We start from the raw sequence: 24,556 nt of genomic DNA on the forward strand, positions 1-24,556 counted from the left end.
ATATTAAGTTCTATGAAATATCTAGGGGGAGTTTTAATTGGTATTATGTTAACTATATCTTTTTTTTTTAATTGCTATAGGGTATGGTTGCTTTCCAAACAGAGAGAGAAAGCACCCCCAATGAGTCATGATCGTGCCACTGTCTCGTCTCTTCTCTTCTCTTCTCTTCTCTTCTCTTCTCTTCTCTTCCATCTCTGTATCCTGTCAGGATTTGGGGCACACATGTGCATCGTGTGCTCTTTCAAGCCAGTGGGCCTAGGATTCTAACTGTTGGTTGGCCACATAGGAGCCAGTTCTCTTAACCACTAGGCTATGTGGCCAGCCCTAACTATTTTTTTACACCATGACCAAGATTTCTTGGTCTGTACAATGAGTTAATTTATAATTAACTTTATTTCATATATTTAACATATAATTACACCATTTATATAATTTTTCTTTGAGAAAATCTGTTACCAATTTATATTAATACTTCAGGTTTTTTTTTTTGAGAGATTTTCACTGTAGGGCGCGTGCGCTCGCCAGACAGACAGAGAGAGACATAGAGACAGAAAGCGAGAAATCACCCCCCAGGGGGGATGGTCACGCCGCAATCCCTTCTCCTCCATTCTCCTCTCGGGATCTTGGGCACGCACGCACACGCGCCCAGCGTGAGTTTTAAGCCACTAGGTCCGGGACACGAACCGCGGTCGACTACGTGGGAGTCCAGCGACATAGCCATTACGCTAACTGCTGGTTCCCAATACTTCAGTTTTTTTATGTTACCACAATTACCATTGATATCTCTCAACATATTTTTTATCTGTGTATAGAGGTATACATTATATACATTTGTGTTTATGTACAGTAATTTGGATCAGTATAATTATTTCCTATGGTAATTTTTAATTTGTTTTTCATAACTTTAAAAAGTACCATTTATATGTGGCTAATGCTGTTATTTATTTTCTTCACGTTTACTATTTCTTTTTTTTTTTTAAGAGGTTTTTGCCACAGGGAGTTTGCACTCACTGGAGAGAGACAGAGTAAGAGGGAAAGTGAGAAATCGCCACCTAGGGGACATGGCCACACCATAGTCCCTCCTCTTCCATTCTTCTCCTGGGCACACATGCACATGTCCCCAGTGTGATTTTCAAGCCACTGGGTCCAGAACTCGAACCATGGTCAACCATGTGGGAGTCCAGCAACTTAACCACTATTCCATCTGTTGGGCCCTTTTTTCTACACTTTTCTTTTCCTTCTTTTTATTTTTTGAAAAGTAATATTATTTCTGGGCCAGCCCCATAACATAGTAGTTGAGGGAATGAATCCCGTATGACCAGCTGAGATTGGAATCCGAGCCCTGGTGGCTTGAAAAACCTTATAGGCCCAGGTATGTGTGTGTGTGTGCCCCAAATCCCAACAAGATGGAGAAGTAGAGGAAAAGGAACTGAACTGAGGGGGGTAGGGGTATTTCTCCTTCTCTGTCTCTGTCCCTCTGTCTTTCTCTGGCAAGCACATGCACTCTTTGGCAATTAATAAAATTACATTGTCAATAGTGTTAATTAAATAGGAGTAATGATAGGTAATAATTTAGTTCTCTTCCTATAAGAAAGAGAAAACGATGGGGCCGGCAGGTGACACGATGGTTAAGGGTGCTGGACTCCCACATGGCCGACCATGGTTTGAGTCCTGGACCTGGTAGCTTTCTTTCTTTCTCTCTCTCTATCTCTCTCTCTCTGTATCGGTCTGGTCAAATTAAAATAAGTAAATGAATAAATAAAATAATTTAAAAACATTTTTTCTTATTAAGTCTAACTATAATACTTGGTTTTAGATATGCATGAATTATATGACGTTAGACACTGAATCATTTTGGGGTATTCAACCATGAATAAGAATATAAATTTTATTATATTCCTTCTGATGAGAAGATTTTAAGTATCTTAATATTTTTCCTATCGATATGGTAAGTTAGGCTAATTTATTCACTTATTATATCATTCTTACATTCCAGGGATGAATTCAATTTGATCATTAAAGAAGCAGTGTAGTTTGTTAAAAAGGATCAAGGGTTTAGATTTGTCAGTACCATCCACTAACTTTATAATCTTAGGAGAGTTACCTAACTTCTCAGGATTATATTATCCATAAATTGAAGGACTAGAGAAGATGAAAATTCTTTTCCTTTCTTAAGTAATTTTTAAAATTGTTAAGCACCATTTATGACAATGTTTCTATGGGAAAATACACTGAGATCCAGCTTTGAATACTAGAAATAGTTGCCAACAGGGCAGTGCAATAATTCCTCAGTTTTTACCCTTCCAGTACCAAGTATTAGGAGCAGGGAATCAAGAAAGTTTTAAGAATATGAGTCTGGGGCCAATAGGTGGCATGGTGGTTAAGGTGCTGGATTCCCATGTGGCCGAAAGAGGTTTGAGTCCTGCACCCAGCAGCTTGGAAATCATAACAAATAAACAGATAAATAAATAAACATTAAGGGTAAAAAAAAAGAATGAGTCTGGGAGTTTGTATGGAAGAATGGGAGTGGTTTAGGAGAGAAAGAGCATTGACAGAATAGAGGAAAGGCAAGGAGACTAGGATATATCCTGTGTTTTAGGATGGGACAGGGAAAAGAAATACTGGGACAAGTTTGTTTACCCTCCTTACTCATAATCCTTTATTTCTACCCCTTAACATGGTCCATCTTTTCTCCTCTTCATTTACCACAATGGGATGCCTTTTGTCCTCTCCTTTCTCTTTTCTTATATAGCAGTGAAACTGCCCTATGGACCGGGTCCGAGAAGAAATTTGACATCAGAAAGAAAACTTTTAGTGGGCTATCGATTGTTGTGGAGGTAGAATGGAGTTTAGCTTTTCCGTGGGGAAAAAGAGCAGAATTGGGAGATTCCCAGTGGCAGAAAGGAAACAGTTGTTTTTGTTATACTCAAGACTGAGATTAGGTCATGGAAAAAGACTGTTCTTAAGCAGTGATTCTTTGGTACTCTGAATTGTTCAATGTATGTATGTATGGGGTTATTTTTAAGACCAAAATTTATATAAACATTGCATGTGTAAATGCACATAGCATCCCTTTTAGAGGTGTTATTTAGTCAAACAACATTTTTTGAACATTGATTTATTTCCGTGATTTACAGAATGCATACTGTTTCTTTCAGTTTATTTTTTCCTTCAGTTTGGTAAGGAAATATGTAGTTATTATGTGTTATTATTTTTCTAAACTAAGCTTTGGATTTCCTTTAATGGAATCATGTAATCAATAGAATGGAAGATGTAAAAAGCTCAAATGAAACCACTTTCACTGCCTACTCTTATAACTTATTACTTGCTTTGACACAGTCTGTTGCTATTTCTGCAAAAAGATGTCCCCAAACTCTCAGATTGGATTGGGAACAGAAAGCACATACTGTTGCTCCTGAGTATATGCAGGAGTTCCACAAATCAGAGTCAAGAAGTAGTGTGTTCTTGTTATGGAGTATGGGAGGCTTTGGGTGTGGGTAAGGTTTTCCACTGAGGTAGTTTATAAAGTTACCTACATTTCTCTGTATATACTACAGATTTTGCAGATGTTGGTGTCCTTGAAGAACCACATAAGTTTGTATCTCATTTACGTTATTACTTCTCACTTAACATACTTCATGGGTGATACATTTCCTTAGGGGTATGAATATAAATGTGCGATTGTTGTTAGCACAGTCTTTTATCAGTCTTATGTGTTTTCACGTGTTTTTTTCTGTCCCTAATTATGTCTACTCTCATCAAATATTATAGTCATTCTGTCCATAATTTCTTCTGAACACATATCTTTTAAGGAAACTTTACTTTAGAGCTCTACCCTGTGGCATCCCTCCTTTATTCACCAGATTCTACAGTTTGACATTTTTCAGATTTTCAAATATGAGGGCCTTCATTTTTCTCTCTTTCTTTCTACATTCATTCTTCGATACCACTGCCAAGTTAAATCTCTATCTTTTTATTTGTTTCAACCACCTTTTCTCCATCATTCACTTCCTTTTTTCTGGACTCTCCATCTGAAGAACGGCTCATATATGGCAATAAAAAAGGTACAGACCAGACAGAGTAATATTGTTTTGAAATATGACTTCATAATTTATCCTCATATCCATGTAAGTTAGCACATATATTGAATAATGTTTAAGCAGAGTCCTCTTGGGCCTTGTGAAAATTTAGTTAAGTTTTATCTGAGTTAGTATTTGGTGTTTTTTAGAAGTCATATTCCAAGATATCTGTCTTTCTGTGCATGGAAATATTTTTCCCTCTTTTTCATTCCTCTTGTTTTAAAATTTCATTCTTTTGCTTATTTGTAATGTTTTGTACTTTTCCCTGCATGATTAGGGGTGTTTGATTGTCTGTCTTATTCCCCAAAGTAATTTTACTGTGGACATTTACTTTAATAAATTGCATGATGTGTTTGTAGACCAATTTAAAATCCTGGTTTATACATATAGTATTTTTATATTCCTGTGACTTTTTCATTTGAAATCAGTATAGTTTACATTTTCAGTTTTACAGATACATAAATTAAGTCTGAAAATATCAATGTGTCTTGTTATAACCATCCTCCCCAACTCCCTACTGCTCACTCATAGTCTAGCTATTTAGAAAATGTCAGTTTTTAAACATGTCTTTATTAATTTATTAGAAGAGAATTGGATTTGTCCTTGGACAAGACACTTAATAAACTCAGTTTCTTTGTCTATAAAATGAGATTGAATGTTGCAATATTGTTAATGTCTCTTCTAAATCTAATATTCTACAATTCTTTGGTTTTTAGTAAATTTTTTTGCCATCTTAAAAATACCTACTTAATGCCACAGTACCCACATAGTTTTGGACTTGTAAAAGCTGTAGCTTCAGTGCTCATGTTACCCTTTAGACCATCATTAACATAGTCGTGGAGCCTATTTTCTCTAAAATGTGTCTTGATGTCTTCTTTGAAATTAGATTTCTTTTTCTGTTTCCTTGCAGTCAGGTTTAGTCATCATCTTAGTTTTTAATTATATGTATTTGTGGACTATATTTTAAATGAGATGCTCTAGCCCAGAAGACTTATGGTTGTTCAGACCTTTGTATACCCTAGGCCCCTTTTGGTGTAGTGTCTTTAGCCTTTCCTTAACCTTCTCCTCAACTGTGGTGCTTCCATATGTGTGTTTTCATCATGTTGAAGCACAGCTCTAAGGAACCACATTCTTGGGTCCAGAGTGATTTTAGTTGCTATATATGAAATACCAGGACTGAGATTGTTATTGTTCTTTCTGGAGGCCAAGAGAAGGAAGATATAATCTTTGAGTCTTTCTTTAGTCAGCAATATAATTATTTTGGTATACACTTTTCCGTATCAGTGATAGACAGCATTGCTAACCCTTAAGAGGCGAAGCATTAGTGGTCCTTTAGCTATGTTTTTCAGGGAGTCTTTTTTTCATGCTTATGCTTTATTCACCCAGGGCCTGTATATACTTGCATGACCTTAGAGGACATTAGTCTATGTGGTTGAATGTGCATTGTCGAAATGCTGGTATGGTCCTTAGTTCAGGATTACTTAAAAGTCCCTTCATACTGTTATTTTTAGACCAACTTAGTACAAGGAAGATTATTCTGTCGTCGTATGATGGGATGTTTCCAGCCTGCATGTCAAAGGCTTTTATGATAAATAGAAGACTGTAGGGCTACTGTATATTCATGTCTATTAGTCTGCATGCCATAAGCCATCATGAAAATTAAACAGAGACTGTAAGGTTATTACCGGTTTTTTGTCCTCTGGTTTGTAATGTAAGTTGTGCTGAAGTTTTTTATCCCATTACTGTTTTACTGATTAGTCAGTAGTGTGAGATAACAAAGTTTATGGATTACTTTTCATTTGTATATGTAGCAGACCCCAGTATTAGATTAGTACTGAAATAAACATCGAGGGAGCTTTTCGGCATGAGTTCATATAATCTCCTTCATGTGTGCTGGTGGCAGAGGACTTGGTATTGATTCAGATGAGCGTGGAACAGACTAACAGAATAATTCAAGTGTGGATGCCCTAAACTTGTACCTTTTTTTCTATTTATTCCACTGAAAGTAGGTTCAGCTGCAGCCCGGAAAGAAATCATAAGAAACAAAATTCGAGCAATTGGCAAGATGGCAAGAGTCTTCTCTGTTCTCAGGTAATGATTTCTTTTCTTTTCTTTTTTGGAGTGGTTTTTGCTATAGGGCACGTGTGCTCACCAGACAGAGAGAGAGAGACATAGAGACAGAAAGCGAGAAATCACCCCCCAGGGGGGATGGTCATGCCGCAATCCCTTCTCCTCCATTCTCCTCTCGGGATCTTGGGCACGCACACACACGCTCCCGGCGTGAGTTTTTTTTTTTTTGGAGTGATTTTCGCTATAGGGCGCGTGCGCTCGCCAGACAGACAGAGAGAGACATAGAGACAGAAAGCGAGAAATCACCCCCCAGGGGGGATGGCCACGCCACAATCCCTTCTCCTCCATTCTCCTCTCGGGATCTTGGGCACGCACGCACACGCGCCCGGCGTGAGTTTTAAGCCACCGGGTCCGGGACACTAACCGCGGTCGACTTCGTGGGAGTCCAGCGACATAGCCATTACGCTAACTGCTGGTTCCCATGATATATTTTCTTAATTATTTGTTTTATAAAAATTACTTTTATTGTACTTTGTTATGAACATTGCCCTGCTTGACATTCAGTATCAACATGATATTGTTCTTCCTGTATAGAAACTAGTTGTGTGTTTATATATTGGAGAAGGGACTATAAGTCCCTTTGAAATTTAGGATTTTGACTCTTGTGATTATCATTCTTTTTTGATATTTCTTGGTCTTCTCTGATGAAAGCATTAGGTTCATACCTTGAAAATTAGAGCAGAATAAGGAGGGGACACTTGTAGTTTTGCTATCGGGTGTGTACACTTATTGGAGAGAGACAGAGAGGGAAAGTGAGAAATCACCTCCCAGGGGAATTACTGTGCCAATCTCCTCCTGGGATTTTTGAGTACTTACACACACCTGCCTGGCATAATTTTTCAAGCCACAGTTCAACTGAGAATTTGGCCATGTGGGATCCAGCTCCTTAACTAGCACTCCGCCAGCTGGTCAGTAAGAGACACTTCCTTGAGTATTCCTGAAGGAATGTCTCATCCATTTAAGAAGTTTATTTTGCTGGAACTTTTCTGGGGTTGATCCAGGAAGACCAATTTTAAGGGTCTTAAGTAATAGGTCAAAATGAATAATAGGTCAGTCTTTTAAAATGTGTTTGCAGGAAATTAAAAATAAATAAAGTTCAATAAAATAATTTTTTTTTAAAAAAAGGGGGCCAGCAGTGGCTTGGTGGTTAAAGGTGCTGGATTCCCACATGCCCAACCATGGTTCAAGTCCCGAACCTGGCGGCTTGCTTTCTCACTTTCTCTCTCTCTCGCTCTCTTTGTCCACCTCTGGTCAAATTAAAAATAAATAAATAAAGTTAAATTAAATAATTCTTTTTAAAAAAATGTGTTTGCAGGGGTCAGCAGGTGGTACAGAGGTTAAAGTGCTAGATCCCACATGACTGACTCTGCAGTTTGAGTCCTGGACCTGGTTGCTTGAACATTATACCAAGCGTGTGTGTGTGTGTGTGTGCATGCTCAAGATCCTGAGGGGAGAATGCAGGAGAAGGAATTGCGACATGGTCACCCCCCTCCTGGGGGCGGGGGCGGGGTGATTTCTCACTTTCCCTCTCTCTGGCAAGCACACATGCCCTATAACAAAACTTTAAAAAAAAAGCATTTACAAAAGTGATTACATTAAACATTTCAACATCAGAGCATATGAAACACCATATCTCCTCAGTTAAATGATTCCATTGATGATGACTCTTACCACATATTTAGTAAAGCTGCTCAGAAAAACAATATGTATACCTCTGTTGTAAAGCACACCTTCATATCTAAAACATTTTGAACATGGGAAAATATGTCTTGGAACTGAGAAAAATATGGTAGCAATGAATGTCATAAATTACATGCATGACCTACATCTGGGCCCATCTCTTTTAAACTAAGTCCTTGTTGCATGACTCAGATGTTTATTTTATCTCTCTGCCACAGGGAGGAGAGTGAAAGCGTGCTGACACTCAAGGGCCTGACTCCCACAGGGATGTTGCCTAGTGGAGTGTTGGCTGGAGGACGGCAGACCCTGCAAAGTGGTAATGATGTTATGCAACTTGCTGTGCCTCAGATGGACTGGGGCACACCTCACTCTTTTGCTAACAGTACACATAATGCATGCAGGGAATTCCTTCTGCTTTTTAGTTCCTGTCTCAGCAGCTGACATAGGCAGGGTACTGTATGATAGATAGTGTCTGATTAATACCTGACCAGGGCAGAAAACTGATAAAATGGGTATTCCTTTCAGTTGAAATTAATGGTTAGTTCTTCAGTTTTTCATGAAATGATATGGGAGAAGCTCATATCATAATGTCTGGAATATTTATTTCTTTATTTGTTTAACTCACCCTTTTCTTTTGAAAGTCCCAATTTCAGAATGTCATTTAGGGATACCCATATTTCTAAAATGGAAATGTAATTCCAAATTTCTTATTTTTTACTTTTTTCATTTATGTAATTGTATTAGACTGTGCTTATATTTTCAAATACTTAATTTTAGAGTTAACTATCTGCTTGGGCCACAGAACATTACGTATTCATTTCACTTGCCAAAAGATTTGTGCAAGGTTTTGTATTCTGGTAAATGATGCCAAAGTTTGTTTTTTGTGGTGTTTGTCAAATGTTCTATGTATAATCGACTGTCTGTAACATGCTGTTTCCTTCCTCTGCAGATGTAGCTGCTTTCCTAAATCTGTCTGTCTTTCTTTAGGTTAGCTGTATGTCTGTAAAAGTATGTTCAATTAAATTATTCTATCAGACACTTGTCTGTTTTTTGATGTAGAAGCAGCTTTGTAGCACCTTATTATGAGGTTCGCTGCATTTGTTGCTGCACTTTGTGCATTCTAAACATGAATGTAATTTTAGATACTAAGCAATTGTTAATAAGGGGTTGAATTTAAATCCTGTAAGTCAAAATTGAAAGGGTGTTATTAAGTGTGCCTTTATTTTGCATGAAAATAAAAAGAATTATACGTAAAGCATTCCTGTAATCTGGCTCATTGAATATTTTATATTAAAAAAGACCTAACCTTTTTTTGGCGTAAATATTTGTGTAAATACTGGGTCAATTTTTTGAAAGCCCACTACAGATTAAATAGAAGAGAGTGAAGTGAACGTTAGACTGTACACAGTAACTAAGAGTCTAGATTTCTTTCTCTTGTGGCTAAAAAGCAAAAACTATAATGTGGAAAAGCCTGAATTTTCATGTTTTATTGTAGCCACATTTGACAGCCCTCCAAGGGTCATTGTTTGAGTAAAATAAGCAGCAACAGATCTGATGTTTTACATAGTCATGATAAACAGTTTATTTTTGGTGCTGTAATTAGTGAATTTTTAAAGAGAAAAAATAGGAAATTTTTAGTAAAACTTAAATAATATTGGCTTTATACAATTTAATTTCACTCAATCCCATAATCAATAATTTTCTAATAAAAATAATTTTCTCCTGTAGATAAATATTTTTACTGGTGGCCTATAAATATTCTTATTTCATATTTTTACATTATTGTGTGCTACTATGACAGATATATCGGAAAAGTACAATTATGTTTTGAAACTACAATTTCAAATTTTCCTTCTGAATGAAGTTCCTTTTCTTTTATTATTAAAAATCTGCTTTGACTACATTATGTCCCTTGCTTTCCAGTTCTCTTACTATATTATAAACATTAGAAAAATAAACTAAAATGAATTTCATGAATGTACATTAAGGTAAATTAAGATCTTAAACATTTGGAGCCAGCAGATGGCATAATGGTTATGTTGCTGGACTCCCATGTAGTCGACCATGGTTTAAGTCCCAGACCCCCAGTGGCTTATAACTTACACCAGGTATGTGTGCATGTGTGCCCAAAATCCCAAGATGAGAATGGAGGAGAAGGGATTGTGCCATAGCCATCCCCGCTGAGGGATGATTTCTTCCTTTCTGTCTCTCTGTCTCTGTCTGTCTGGCAAGTGCACACGCTCTTGTACCAAAAATCTCTCTAAAAAACATCTTAGACATTCGGTAAAACTAGCAAAAATGTTAATAGAAAATGATTAATTTTCAAAGCTTCAAAAAACTCTTTGTTCAGAAACAAAAACCTAAAGGATATACTTAAATAAATCTACACTACAGTCATCTCTCAGTTATCCTTGGCTATGTTATTACATTTACCTATATCCATAGCAAACCTTGCTTTCAGATTTCACAATTAGCACTTGCTAATTACATGCTTTCTTGACAGCTCAGCACTTATGTTTATTCTTAATTTGCACACAGTGTGAAGCTCATTCCTCCAACTTCGAAACCACCCTCAACTGCAGGGAAGGTTTGAAAGACAGCAGCTTTGCTGAAGGAACTGTCTGTTCTCAGCATAGAGTGAGTTACTGGAAGGAGCTGAGCTTAAGGGGTCTAATCTGGGAACAAGATAGCTCCATAGGTCTGCTAGTGATGACTCTTGACAGTATGATTGAGCATTTGGTTAAAGTTATATCTCTAGTGTAAGATAAACCCATTTTGAAAGAAATGACAGCTCATACAAAAGCTGCATCTGTGTGATTTTTTTTTTAATTATCCATCATTTTAAAAATCAGTACATATGTTCCCTGATGTTAGTGTGTAATTAACCGAGATTTAGGTATTACAAAAAGAAAAATTTTTAATTCTGAGACCTCAATTTTGTTGTCAGAAAATAAAAATTCTCTTTTTATTGAATATTTTTACAAACTGAACAACTCTATTGGAGTTGGGTTTTATGTTCATATTTTAAGTACATTTTCTTCATGAAGACTTTATTGGAAGGTAGCCCTGTAATGATAGATACCTTCACCAGGACATGTGGGAAAATACATGACCATCTCTGTTTTAGTAATGTCTCCTTTCTCTTGGTCATTTATCCTGTTCAGTATTGAAGAATACATTTGAAGCAGTACTATACTCAAACTTAGTAAAGCTATGTCAAGATGCTCTATATATCTGAAGATAATAAAGGAAAACTAGGCCTTTCAGACAGAATTTTATAATTATCAGGTCTCTTTCTCTCCAGATTAATGTTTAAGGTTCACATGATCCTCTTTCAATTCTAAGCATTTAAATCTGACGTGGTATGCAATTTTGGGTGTGGTACCCATTTGTATTCTGGAAAGAATTTAGGATCAGTTAGTGGCCTTAGGAAAGAGCAGAAAATATAATTTGACCTAGAAAATTTTCTTAGGCCTATAGAATGAAAGTATCTTGTCATATTTTATATTTTAAAAAAATATTAATAGACTTAAACTATTGATCAAATGGATACTAATTCTCATAATGATAGCAGTTTTTATTCTTAATTTATTGCCATATGCAATTTATGAAATGTTTCATACAAATTCATGTCTGTGTTTTTTTATATTCATTTTTATTTCCACCAATTCTTTATAACATATTTTGATAGACATTTTAAGTTTTTCCCAATTCAATTGCTAAATAATAAAGAAAATTATTCACATTTTGAAGATTAGGTATTCCTGTACCAATCAAATATATATGTCATTTATCCCAGTTTTCTGTCTAGGCAAATTGTATGAGTTATTTCCTAGATGTACAGGGCTAGACTTTTTAAATGGTGGTTTGTACAGTAGGTTTATGATAAGTGTTTGTCTGCTCTAAATTACAATATAACAGTTAAGGAAAATCAACTCTTCCATTATTCAATGTTCGTCCTATTTTTTTTGGGTACCCAGTTCATTTTACTATCTGGTTAAGATCAACAACATTGACTAATTCAGTCTACTTTAATTCCTTAATTCATCAGTGTCCTTTCACATTAATAACTGCTTTGGATAAAATATATATCATTTAAAAATCTTACTTATTGCTAAAAGTTTATTTTAAGAATAATTAATTGGACTTATTGCTAAAGAAACAGATAGAGGGACAGCACATTATTGCTATCAGTATTCTGAGTTTTGAATGGATAATATTGTATGGCTATATTGTTCTCTGCAATCTTAGGTCTTAGTCCTCATTGCGAGCTCCTTATGTAGTTCAAAACCAGAAATGAACTAAAAAACAATCTTTGACAACAAAATGTTTGACTAAATATGTTGAGATTTTCTAAACGGATCAGTGAGAAGCTATCCCAAGAATTAATTTCTCATCTATAATGTGACCTATACATATGTCCATATCATAAAATAATTGAGATTTATTGCCTATAAAACTTCAGTTCTATCCTTTAATCGCTCTCTCGTAGATGAGTTTGAAAGGATGCTCAGTAGTCTTTCTTTGTTAGGAATATAGGCTCTTAGTTCCTGAGGCAAATTTGAGTTCATGATAAACTGATTATAAATGGATTTTTTTTTTTTAAGTTTACTTATATCTTTCATGGAAGAGAGGAGGGTACCCTTGACAGAGTTTTGCCACTTGTTGATTCCTCCTCTAGCCTCCTAGCCAGTCAGGATCACAGGCATGCCTGGAATACTCAGGTCCACCTTGGGTCTGAACATGGGCCATCCCATGCTATGATGCCCTACACCTTTACCACCATGACTGGGCCTAAATGGATTTTTCAAAAGACCATAGATGTTAATATTTTCAGATGTTTGGAACATCAACAATAGAATAGAAAGGAATTTTATGCTAGACAAAAGGGATCCCCCCATAAAGAACAGAGCTACAGAACTATTCTTCCTAAAGTAATTTATCAAACTTGCTACCCTTAAATTTCATTGCTGCTGTATCAGCTTTTGCAGCTTTTATGCTTCATCTTAATAAATTACACAACAAGAAAAGCATTGCTGACCTTTCTAGTTTATATCTTAGGGAATCAACTGGTGATAAGTATTGTTTCTGTTAGACATGGAAGACTCTCCTGTTTGCATTTCTGTTACAATTCTCCTACCTAATTTTACTCTTGAGAATTTTCCTGTGATTGTGATAGCTGTGATATAATAAACATAATGGAAAATCCTAAAGCCATCAAAATACTGAATGCAAGATGGGAAATTAATGCTGGAATGCATTTGCATGGGTGCTGAGGTGTCTATGTTTTCTATCGGTCTTTGTGTTCTGTGCTCTGAGCGATGTTGTCAGTGCTGTTTGTAAACTGTGCTGTGTGTCAGGAATTGGGAATTGGATGGGCTAATATGGGTACTATTATGATAAATTGTAAATGATGTCGTATGGGGTACTGTGATATTTTAAGTGATCATTGCCTTTTCTGCTGTACAATATGACCCTTCTCATCTTTCTCATTCATTTTGCATGCCTCTGCTCACTTCTGTACAGCCACAGTTGAGGCTATTGAGGCTGAAAAAGGTACGATCAGAGTCCTTGCACTGGGCAGAGATCTGTGGTGTGTGGGTGGGCATCAGAAGTCCTGTGGGTGTGTCTTAATCCTCGCTTGCACAGCCCTACGTGAGTCAGGCTCACTGACTCATCAAGTTTCGCAGTCACATTACTCTTTTGTTGTTAATCACAAAGGGTAGTGTCTATAGTGATAATCTAGGGATTTTTCCCTTTTCTGGTATTAAATGCAGCCAGAATTTAGTGTTTCTGGTTTCCTGAGAGTATCGCATGTTGTACTATGTATTATAGCATTTAAAGTAGCCTGTTTTAATGGAAATTACTAAATCGGCCCTGCAAATAGAGATTGCGTTCTTATTTTGCATGATTCTATAGTACTTGGATTTTTTTCCCCCAAAGTGAAACCCTGTGTGCATATAGGTGTGAGTTTGTTTTTACTCATTTTCAGCAATGTGCCTGAGTGCAGAAACTGTCACTATAATGAGGTTTTTTTTTTTTTTTAGTGTGTTTTTTGTTTGTTTGTTTTTGGGTTTTTTGGCTGCAATTTGGGCTATAGTTTACTAATAAGATTATATTCCTGTACATCCTGTGTTGGCTTGGTATTACACATTACTGAATGTTTGGCTGCCCTAGCCATTTGTTTGGTTCATGTACACAGACAGAGTCTTAGGGATTGCACATACTAAACAACCAGATTATAACTAGTAGTATGGAAATCTTTTCTATGAACATTTTAATAACGGAGGACGCATCATTTTAGATAAAGTGAATAAGAAACCTTACAACTGGTAGAGAATTTACATGATTTTGACTTGGGTTTCCAAAGACTGTGCAGTAAATAGCCAGTAAATGAAGGAAGGCATTACCTAAAATATGAAACTATAAACGTTTTTGTTATTAGGCAAACATAGATCTAACTCCTGGAGGCATTTTCCACCTTTTCATTTCTTATTGGTGGTGCTGGGATGGTGATACCTTTACCTCCAAGATAGTTCTAACCTATTAAATGTCAGTGTAGATTTATCTCTTTCTCCTCCCATGCTGTTGGCCCAGATTCATTTGTTGAGGATTAACCTTGCTTAGCCTCCTCATTTGCCCTTCCCTTGTTGCTTCCTTACAGTAGTAATCACTGGTGATCTTGATCTTAAGGTCTAAGGTGTACTATAATTGGTAAAGCAGAAGTCAGACTGAGACCCTGAGGCCATTGCCTGGAGGTTGATTACGGAAATGAGAAAGGATTATCTTTTGTGTGTGTATGTTTTTTTAAGGCTATGCTAATAACTTGTCATCTATGAAATTATCATGTTTACATTTAGGTTTATACATTTCACATTTTTAGGGGACAATTGGAATGGGGATAGGGTTCAGTTAAAGTAAAAGTTGCTACTTACAGCTAATTTCTTTCTTCTTAAAAATCATTAATTATGTTTTTGAAATCATAGAAATGTTTTTCAATTACTGACTTATCAAATTTGCATTTTGTTAAGCAATACGAGGATTCTCTCCACCACATAGAATCTGCAGTTTTGAAGAGGCAAAGGGTTTGGATAGGATCAATGAGAGAATGCCACCCCGGAAAGATGCTGTACAACAAGATGGTTTCAATTCTCTGAACACCGCACATGCCACTGAGAACCACGGGACTGGCAACCATAGTACCCAGTGACCCACAGCTTCCCAGGGACTCTCACATCTCGGGCCCCAAATGGACAGATCACCCGAGGAGCTGGAGGGGTTGGTCAAGCTGACTGTAAATGTCACAGTCCCTCTGAAGAAACCATCGTGCTTTTGAGTCCGCAGCCCCCTTTCTGGATCGAGGCTTGAGGGCCCTGGGACATGTTGTGCTGTCTAACAGGATTGGGTCATCGCTGCCAAGGTGGAAAGCAGTGAGCAAGGGGCTTGGGGCAATTTCTAGTGGAGGGCATCTACACCTCCATTTATGCTTGTGGTTCACACATTTACGTTTACAAATGAGATTTCTTTTCCCCCCCTCAGTAGGATTAGATTTTGTTTTTCAACCATGACTTAAAATGCAGTCCTAAGAGCTAATGTGGACTTTTTTTTTTTTCATGAAATGTCTTTAAAGGATGAATTAGCATGGTCTTAAAATACATTTCTGAGGTTATTAGCTGTATTTTGAATTGTGGGCAAAATGCTGAGAAACCCAGTTGGCATTTATACAAAATGCTGACCTCAGGTCTATAGTTCTTAAATGTGGCTAATTCTGTAACATAGTCTTGGTATTTTTCAATTATGAATCCATAACCTATAACCTATTTCTAGGCCAACTCTCTTACTTGAACACAGATCCAAAAAGTGATTTAGAATCTTTTTTGCCCAGATCTTTTGAGATTTACACTCCAGAGACTTAAGAAGAAAACCTCTAAATTTCAAAATTATGAAGAATTACAGAATTACTCATTTAAGATACTTTACAAGAAGTTTGTACATTGTCAAAGTAAATTTTAATTCAAATCATGTCTGTAAAACTTGACGTATTTTGTGTATGCATGTTTTCATTTCGCAAATATTTAATATATAGGCCTATGATGTACAGGTACGACATGTATAGGTTACCTAGATGTTATGAAAAATTTTAGTTTATTGTGAGTACTCAAGTTGCTTAAATAGCCACCAGGGTGATTTGCTGCTGGCTTTCTATCATTTTTATGTTTTAATGCAAAGGAAATTTTAAAATGTTCTGGAAGTGTTTTTGATTAAGCAATGCAGCCTAGAAGCAATGGTTCTGTTCAATCTTTCAGATGTTAGTGGAAGCATAAAAGTCAAGACTGCATGTTGAAATTTTTCTTTTGATAGTTACAGAACTGCTTGGTTAAACTAAATGGAACCATGTGCTAATTTTTCACAATTATTGACCTGTATTGATTGCCACTGTAGTTTGGTATCTCCCTTTACTTTGGTGGCCTGCTTCCCTCATGCCCTGGAATACAACTCAGAGCTCCAGGCAGCGGAACCATCTATTGTTTTGTTTGCCAGAAAGTGCACCCTGTATGGTCTCCTGTCTAAGTTGGAAATATTATGCATGTGCAGGACTATTCGAATATTTTATAAACAGTAGCACACAATAAATTCCATGCATGGGCCGCTGCTCTTATCTCTGTGTTGGGTTTTATTTGGAAGATGCAGTCTGATTTGACCTTCTGAGGCAAATCAGAAAATCCTGTAAATAGAGCTAGGATGCCCTGTGAAGGATGTATCTTGTGGATAGTTTATGGTGATCTAATGAATTAAATTCTTGTCTTCATAAATTCCGCCTCTTAAAAAAAAAGTTACTTTTGCTTCACAAGAACATCAGTAACTGAGTAGTAGAGGACTTCAGATAGCTACTACAGGCTCCTAAATCTAAGATTTAAAAAATCACCATTTTCATTATCTTTAACTGAAAGAAAATGTTATTGTGTATAATTTTGTTACAGTGATTGCTGGTAATTTACTGGGTATTTAACAATAAGGAAAAATATTAGTTATTTTATTACTTTTTTTTGGAGAAGTTTTTGCTATAGGGTGTGTGCGCTCGCCAGAAAGACAGACAGAAACAGAGAGACAGAAAGCGAGAAATCACTGCCCAGGGGGAATGGCCACACCACAGTCCCTTCTCTTCCATTCTCCTCTCAGGATTTTGGGCATGCACGCACACATGCCCAACATGAGTGTAAGCTGCCAGGTCTGGGACTCAAACCGCAGTGGACTACATGGGAGTCCAGTGACATAGCCATTACACCAACTGCTGGTCCCCAAAATTAGGTATTTTATATTTTCCTACTACATTCTTATTTTCTTTTTCAAAATCAATATACTGACAGGATTTTGCAGATTGAGGGAAATTAGGATATTGCCCAACATTTTATAGTAAATATATAATTTAATTATAGTTCTCAATAATTACAATGAAACACATTATGAAACTATTAATTCAGATTAAAGAATACATTTTATTCCATTTAACAAACAAATATCTATAGAATTTCTCAAATTGTTGATTATTACACCACCCTAATTCCTGTAATATTAACTTATAAACCAGTCCATGAACCTCATCTAAAGTTAGTATTACTGCATACCTTTAAGATATTTCTTGGGGCCAGCAGGTAACATGGTGGTTGAGGTGCTAGACTCCCACATGGCCGACCACAGTTTGAGTCCTGGACCTGGCTGCTTGAAAATGACACCAGGTGTGTATGCATGCATAACTAAAATCCTGAGAGAATGGAGGAGAAGGGATTGTGGCGAGGTTATCTCCCCAAGAGGGTGACTTTTCACTTTTCCTCTCACTGTCTGTCTGTCTCCAGCAAGTGCATACACCCTATGGCAAAAGCCATAAAAAAAAAGATTCCTATTGTAATTGCTTTGTGAAAGCTATGTATCCCTGTAATAGGAGCTTACCTGTGTATCAGCTGCCAAGAACTTTCTTTGTCCTTAGATCATGAAAAAAACTTGAGGAATTATGGGTTGGTGGTAAAAATTAGGAGGAAATAAGAGAAAGGAACAGAACTCAAAAAGTGATGTTCATGAAAAGTGGTAGAGTATCTCGTTGCCTCACATACCACTTCTTAATCTGTTGTATAAGAACCTCATTCTATAATAATCTTTTACATAATTAGTTTCACAACAAAACATTTAGTATTTATTAAAAGTATTTTTTTTGAGAGGTTTTCGCTATAGGGTGCGTGCGCTCCCCAGACAGACAGAGAGACATAGAGACAGCGAGAAATCACCCCCCAGGGGGGATGGTCACACCGCAATCCCTTCTCCTCCATTCTCCTCTCGGGATCCTGGGCACACACGCACACGTGCCCGGCGTGAGTTCTAAGCCACCGGGTCCGGGACGCGAACCGTGGTCGACTATGTGGGAGTCCAGTGACATGGCCATTACGCTAACTGCTGGTTCCCTATTAAAATTATTTTTAAGGACCAGGCAGTGTGTGGTGGTTAAGGTGGCTGGATCCCACATGGCCAACTGTGTGTGGTTCCAGTCCTGGACTTTAGAGCTTGAAAAACATGCCAGGCATGTGTGGATGCATGCTCAATTCTCAAGAGGAATGAAAAATGAAGGAGAAGGGATTGTGGCAATGACCATCCCCATGGGGATTGCTTTCTCATGTTGCCTCTCCCTCTGTCAAATTTTTTAAATTTTGTTTTAATGCAACTCAATGAGATTTTTCTACATTAGAACTTTAAATAAGAGCAAGTCATGATGGTAAAATATAAATTAATATTCAACATCAATTTTTTTTAATATTATTTTTCTTTTTTTTTTTTTCTTTTGGAGAGGTTTTTCCTGTAGCGTGCATGCACTCACCAGAAAGACAGAGAGAGACAGAAGGCGAGAAATCAACTCCCAGGGGGATGGTGATCGCACCCTTCTCCTCCATTCTACTCTTGGGATCTTGGGCCCACACACACAGCAGCCTGGCGTAAGTTTAAGCCACCGGGTCCAGGACTCAAACTGCAGTTGACCACGTGGGAGTCCAGCAACATAGCCATTACACCATCTGCTGGTCCCAAGAATTATTTTTTATTATTACTTTTTAATTTGCTCTAGGGCACATAGCCTCACCCAAGAGGTCGGGGGCAGGGGGAGTGAGAAAGCCTGCCGCCAGGTCCAGGACTTGAACTGCTGTCAGCCATGTTAGATTCCAGCTCCTTAACCACTATGCCATCTGCTTGCCCCACCATCAATTTTTTTATATATATGATTCCCATTTATATTCAAAGACAGTACTTCTGAATTAGAAAAATTAATTTCTGACTTCTGCAGTACAACCATTATAAACAGAACTCACAACTTTTATATTCTCTGTTAAATCTGTTTTTTAAGGTTTTTGCCAGAGGGCGCATGTGCTCACCAGGGAGTAACAGTGAGAGGGAAACTGAGAAATCACCCCCACAAGGGATATGGCCACACAGAAATCCCTCCTCTATTCTCCTCATAGGACTTTGGGCATGCATGCTAACATGCCTGGCATGATTTTCAAGCACCGTGTCTGGGACTCATACCATGGTCGGCCATATGAGAGTACAGAACCTTAACCAGTTATACCACCTGCTGGCCCCCTCCGTTAAATTTTGAGGCCAGTTAAATTTGAAGTTGGACCAATACCTTTGTTCAGAATGAATCAACCCTATTTTACTGGGAAGTTTTTCCTATTGTATCGGATCTTCTTTGTCCACAGCTGTTCTACATAATGTTATGTAATGTTTTGTTGAAACCTTAACACTTTTCTTCCTCCTCCCCTGCTTATCGTTTGTGCTTTTTATAGTTTGGGATTCCTTTGGAATCCATTCTCTGCATCTGTTTCCTATGTGGATTTAATTTGTCTATTCCAGAACCTCATTGCAAGTGGTTCTGTTACCCAGTTTGATAATATTCAACAGGCAGGTAAGTGACAGCTGAGGGCATATTTAAGCAGAACATCAGTTATTGCAGTCATATGGGACCACTTCCCTAACAACTTCTGGTAGAGTCTAGATTTTTTTTTTTTTTTTTGAGAGGTTTTCGCTATAGGGCGCGTGCGCTCGCCAGACAGACAGAGAGAGAGACAGAGAGACAGAAAGCAAGAAATCACCCCCCAGGGGAGATGGTCACGCCGCAATCCCTTCTCCATTCTCCTCTTGGGATCTTGGGCACGCACGCACACGCACCTGGCGTGAGTTCTAAGCCACCGGGTCCAGGACATGAACCGCGGTTGACTACGTGGGAATCCAGCGTCATAGCCATTACGCTAACTGCTGGTTCCCTAGATTCTAGATTTTTAATAGCTCTAAGTGTAAAGAAGCTAGGAATGTGGAATTGAATTTCCTGGATCAGTATCCATTACAAGAAGAAACGGGAGTTTGTCCGAGTTGATTTTCTATTCCTGGAAATAGTATGCGTTTTTCATCATTAACTAGAACTTTGGTCTTCACTATTCAAGAAACATTTAGTCTTTTTTGTTTTGTTTTGTTTTTGGAAATTAACAGGTGGTATGCCCCTGAAGAGACTCTCAAAAAGTACTTTGCTTTTGCTGGTCAGGGAAAGGGAATTTTACAAATTAACTCTGCATGTTTACTGTATAATCGCTTTACTTCCATGTCATTAAATGACCATTTCCACTCTTTCTTGGGGATTATATTTGTATTAAGCCTGGATCAGACATTGTTGTATTATTTGAGCAGTGTTTGTTATTCTAAAAAAGAACATTGGACTTAAGGAAACTCATCACAGGTCTAGATTGACATCCAGGACTCCAGTGGTTCCTAGGACTCCTGGGCTAGTGCCTGCAATTTTAAACTAAATTTTGAATTATGAGCTAATCCCCAATTTTTCCTTAAACTGTAATATGAGAGCAGAAATTCTTCCTGAAATGAGAAAAGTTCAAGAAGCAGTATGTTTCATTTCTTTTTCCTCTACTAGCCTTTGGTGAGTTTGGAAGTGTTGACAGAGTCCTGAGCACTCTTGGCAGAGAACAAGGATCAGAAAGAGAGAAGTCCTTGGGCAGAGGGTCAGGTCTCTCTCCTTGCCTCGTTGTCTGGTTGGCAGGGCACACTTAATCACTGAGACCCAGCATTTCAACGGTTTGCAGAAGAAAGTGATATGAAGAGACAGCTGCAATTATGCTAAACCTAGATTTGAGATCAAGCGCTCACTTCACTTGGAGAGAGGGGAGAGGGAAGGAAGCCGAGGGCTTAGCAGGGTAAGTTACTTTCCCGTCAACCTGTCTGCTTGCTTAGTTTATAATTGAGTAAACTATTTATCACCCCAGAGAGTGTTAATCACTGATTAAGCAGCTGACTGTGGTCATAATAGCAATGTTCTTAATGTATTTCTCCTTTTTTCTTTTTCTTATGTACCCTTTTGAGAATCCCCAATGACTAGTTTCACCCACTTGCCCTTCTTCCTATATCCTCAAAAATGTTTTGTATTTGCTCTTAAAATAGAGAAAATTAGATGGGCTCTCCTTTTCTTGACATAGTGAGAAGATGACTAGTTTAGGAGAAACTTGGGACTTTTGATGGTAAGAAGAGTGAAGGAAGAGAGACCTAGGTCTGTGAATAGATTAATATTTTGGTTTATGATTAGAGATGAATGAGTTTTTTCTGGGTAATTATGTTCATGTAATCTCTTCATTCCTTGGTATTGTTTTATTTTTTATATGTTTTTTAATAAGTTAGAGTTCAAGTCAGTGAAGATGGCTAGAAAAAAGTTAAATATAATTGTTTCCAGGTTGGGCAGACCTCGAGATTCTGAAAAGTTCGAAGAGCTTACTGCAGTGTTTTCTAACTTCTTCCTTGTATGCCCTGTGTTTGTCCTTTATTCTCTAGGTTTATACCCCTTGAACTTGGAGAAGCCTGGGGCTCTTTGAAGAAAATTAGAACCACTGACACAGTGTCTGAGCCTGGGGTACACAAACTCAGACTTGAGCTTGATGATATATTAGGTCGTCAGGAAAGTCATGACATATTTTTCTATGTTTTTTATGCAAAAATGTGTCATAACTTTTCCAACCACTCAATATATAGATATAAATGCAAAGACCTGACTTTCCATTCCTACCTTCTTACCTTCCTGTCAGAAAGTGAGCTCATTCATACCATGAAGGTGCTCTAGACACAGAAGAGACTGACATTAGGGATTTTGTAACCGCTACTCTTCCTTCCCAAGCTGTGTGATCTTTTTGACTTTAAGCCAGTTCAGCCAACCCTTAGATTGCCAAGAGTTAATCTTCCATTGGAGAAAGACCTCTTCTTGGTAATGTAGATAAAGAACACAGTACCTTTCTGACCTTAATTGACGTCTATTACACCAAAAGGGCTTGTGGTTTATTATAAGGAAAATACTTATTGTAAATCCTGGGATTTAAGACCCTAGATTTGTTTCAAATCAGACACTTCCATGCCTGGTTTTTTTTTGTTTGTTTTTTGTTTTGTTTGTTTGTTTGTTTGTTTTTGGGAGAGGTTTTTGCTATAAGGCACATGCGCTCGCCAGAAAGACAAAGACAAAGAGACAGAAAGCAAGAAATCATTGGCCACACCGCAATGCCTTCTCCTCCATTCTCCTTTCGGGATCTTGGGCACGCCCGCACATGTGCCCAGCATGAGTTTTAAGCCACCAGGCCCGAGACTCAAACCGCGGTCGGCTACATGGGAGTCCAGTGACTTAGCCATTACACTAACTGCTGGTCCCTTTTTTTTTTAAAGTCAATTCTTTGAAGATTTAATAAAGTGTTGTCTTTCCTGTGAGGGGGGCAATTGGAGCCAAAAATGCTTTTTTTAGAATGGTAATGATTCTGGGCCAGCTGGTGACATGGTGGTTAAGGCAGCTGGGTCCCTCATTGCCAGCTATGTAGTTTGAATCCCAGACTTGACTGCTTCAAAGACACACTGAGCATGTGTGCATGCATGTTCAAAATTCAGAAAGGAGAAATGAAGAAGGGATTGTTGTATGGCCATACCTATGGAAGAATTCTCGTGCTCTCTCTCGCTCTCTGCCCCCCCCCGTCCCTCTCTCCTTCTCTCCCTCTTTCCTTCTTTCCTATTCCTTCTCTCTCTCTATCTCCCCCTCTCTCCCCTCTTCTCTCCCCCCTCCTCTAGCAATTGCATGTGCCCTCCATCAGATTTGTTTAAAAAATGACATTGAGGGGGCCAGCAGGTGGCATGGTGGTTGAGGCGTGCTGGATTCCCACATGGCTGACTGCGGTTCAAGTCCCAGACCTGGTGGCTTGCTTTCTCACTCTCTCTCTCTCTGTCCCTCTCTGGCCAAATTAAAATAAACATTAAATAAAGTAATTCTTAAAAAAAAAAAAAAAAAAAGACATTGAGTCTGCAAATGCAGTGAGAATGCGTGGTAATTAAAAGTGGAAGAACCAGCAAATGGCATAATGGTTACATTGTTGGACTCCCACACAGTCGTCCACTGTTCAGGTCCCAGATGCAGCAGCTTAAATCATGCTGGGCATGTGCTCATGCATGCCCAAAATCCTGAGGAAAATAGCGGAGAAGGGATTGCAGCATGGCTGTCCATCCTGGGGGGTGATTTCTCGCTTTCTGTCTTTGTGTTTCTCTGTCTCTCCAGTAGGTGCACATGCCCTATAGCAAAAGTCTCTCTTTAAAAAAAAAAAAGTGTAGGAACCAGCAGTTAGCGAAATGGCTATGTCGCTGGATTCCCATGTAGTCGACCGCAGTTCGAGTCCCGGACCCGGTGGCTTAAACTCACGCCAGGCGCGTGTGCATGCATGCCCAAGATCCCAAGAGGAGAAGGGAGAAGGGATTGCAGCGTGGGCATCCCCCCCGGGGGGTGATTTCTCGCTGTCTCTCTGTCTCTGTCTCTCTGGCGAGCGCACACGCCCTATAACAAAAAAACTCTCAAAAAAAAAAATGTAAAGCAGGGGCCAGCAGGTCATGTGGTGGTTAAAGCGTTGGACTCCCATATGGCCAACTGCAGTTTGAGTCCTGGACCTTGTGGCTTACTTTCACACTCTCTCTCTCTCTCTCTGGTGAACACATGTGCCTTGTAGCAAATTGAAAAATAATAATTGCAATAAATAAAATTTAATTTAAAAAATTCTTTATCAAAAAAAAAAAAAAAAACCTGGAGGGCACATCAGTCCATTTATTAGAAATGAAGTCCTAAGATGTGAAAGACAGTTCCATCCACCTGACCCTAAACTCTAATATAATTTAATATCCTATCATTAACTCCAATTTCTTGGTTATTACAGTACTATAAAGGCTATTGTATATAGATGATTTTTGCTCATTTTCTCTGTTCTGTTGACTCTGACTCCAAAGTCATCCATTGACCTGGGTGATGAGGGAAGACCGAAACAGTGGATAGCAACGTAAGGATATGGAGGAGGGAAGTACAGAGGAAGGTAAAACTTTATTAACCTGAAGATAGTGGTTTGCAAGAGCCATGTTGTATGATAGGACTATGAGCTGGATGGTTCTGGGAGTTTTTGTCACCAACTACCTCAGCTGCATGATGATCCTGGAATTGTTTTCCCTAATGGTCCTGGAAGTGTTCATTGGATCGTCAGAAAAGTCATGGCACATTTTTGCATAGAAAAATATGTGACAACTTTTTCAATGACCCAATAGGATTGAGTCTTCCCCAGAGCCTACTG

The 24,556-nt window shown here is 38.1% G+C and overlaps 1 protein-coding gene across 5 annotated transcripts in view; it reads left to right on the plus strand.

Moving 5' to 3' along the window:
- Positions 1 to 16,548, plus strand: part of PPP3CB (protein phosphatase 3 catalytic subunit beta) — a 68,688-nt gene extending 52,140 nt beyond the window's left edge. The window contains exons 11-14 of one of the 5 annotated variants that reach the window (XM_014584852.1): positions 6,086 to 6,170; positions 8,108 to 8,205; positions 13,416 to 13,445; positions 14,921 to 16,548. In XM_014584852.1, the coding sequence (XP_014440338.1) occupies positions 6,086 to 6,170; positions 8,108 to 8,205; positions 13,416 to 13,445; positions 14,921 to 15,099 (392 nt within the window). In that variant the 3' untranslated portion in view covers positions 15,100 to 16,548. Of the gene's footprint in view, positions 1 to 6,085; positions 6,171 to 8,107; positions 9,148 to 13,415; positions 13,446 to 14,920 lie in introns of those variants that run through there. The other 4 variants (XM_006170051.1, XM_014584853.1, XM_014584854.1 and 1 more) reach the window with 4 other exon arrangements.
- The last annotated feature ends 8,008 nt before the right edge of the window (positions 16,549 to 24,556 follow it).

This window comes from Tupaia chinensis, unplaced genomic scaffold, assembly GCF_000334495.1.
Source record: "Tupaia chinensis unplaced genomic scaffold, TupChi_1.0 Scaffold148012_1, whole genome shotgun sequence".
In the NCBI taxonomy this organism is placed as follows: Eukaryota; Metazoa; Chordata; class Mammalia; order Scandentia; family Tupaiidae; genus Tupaia; species Tupaia belangeri.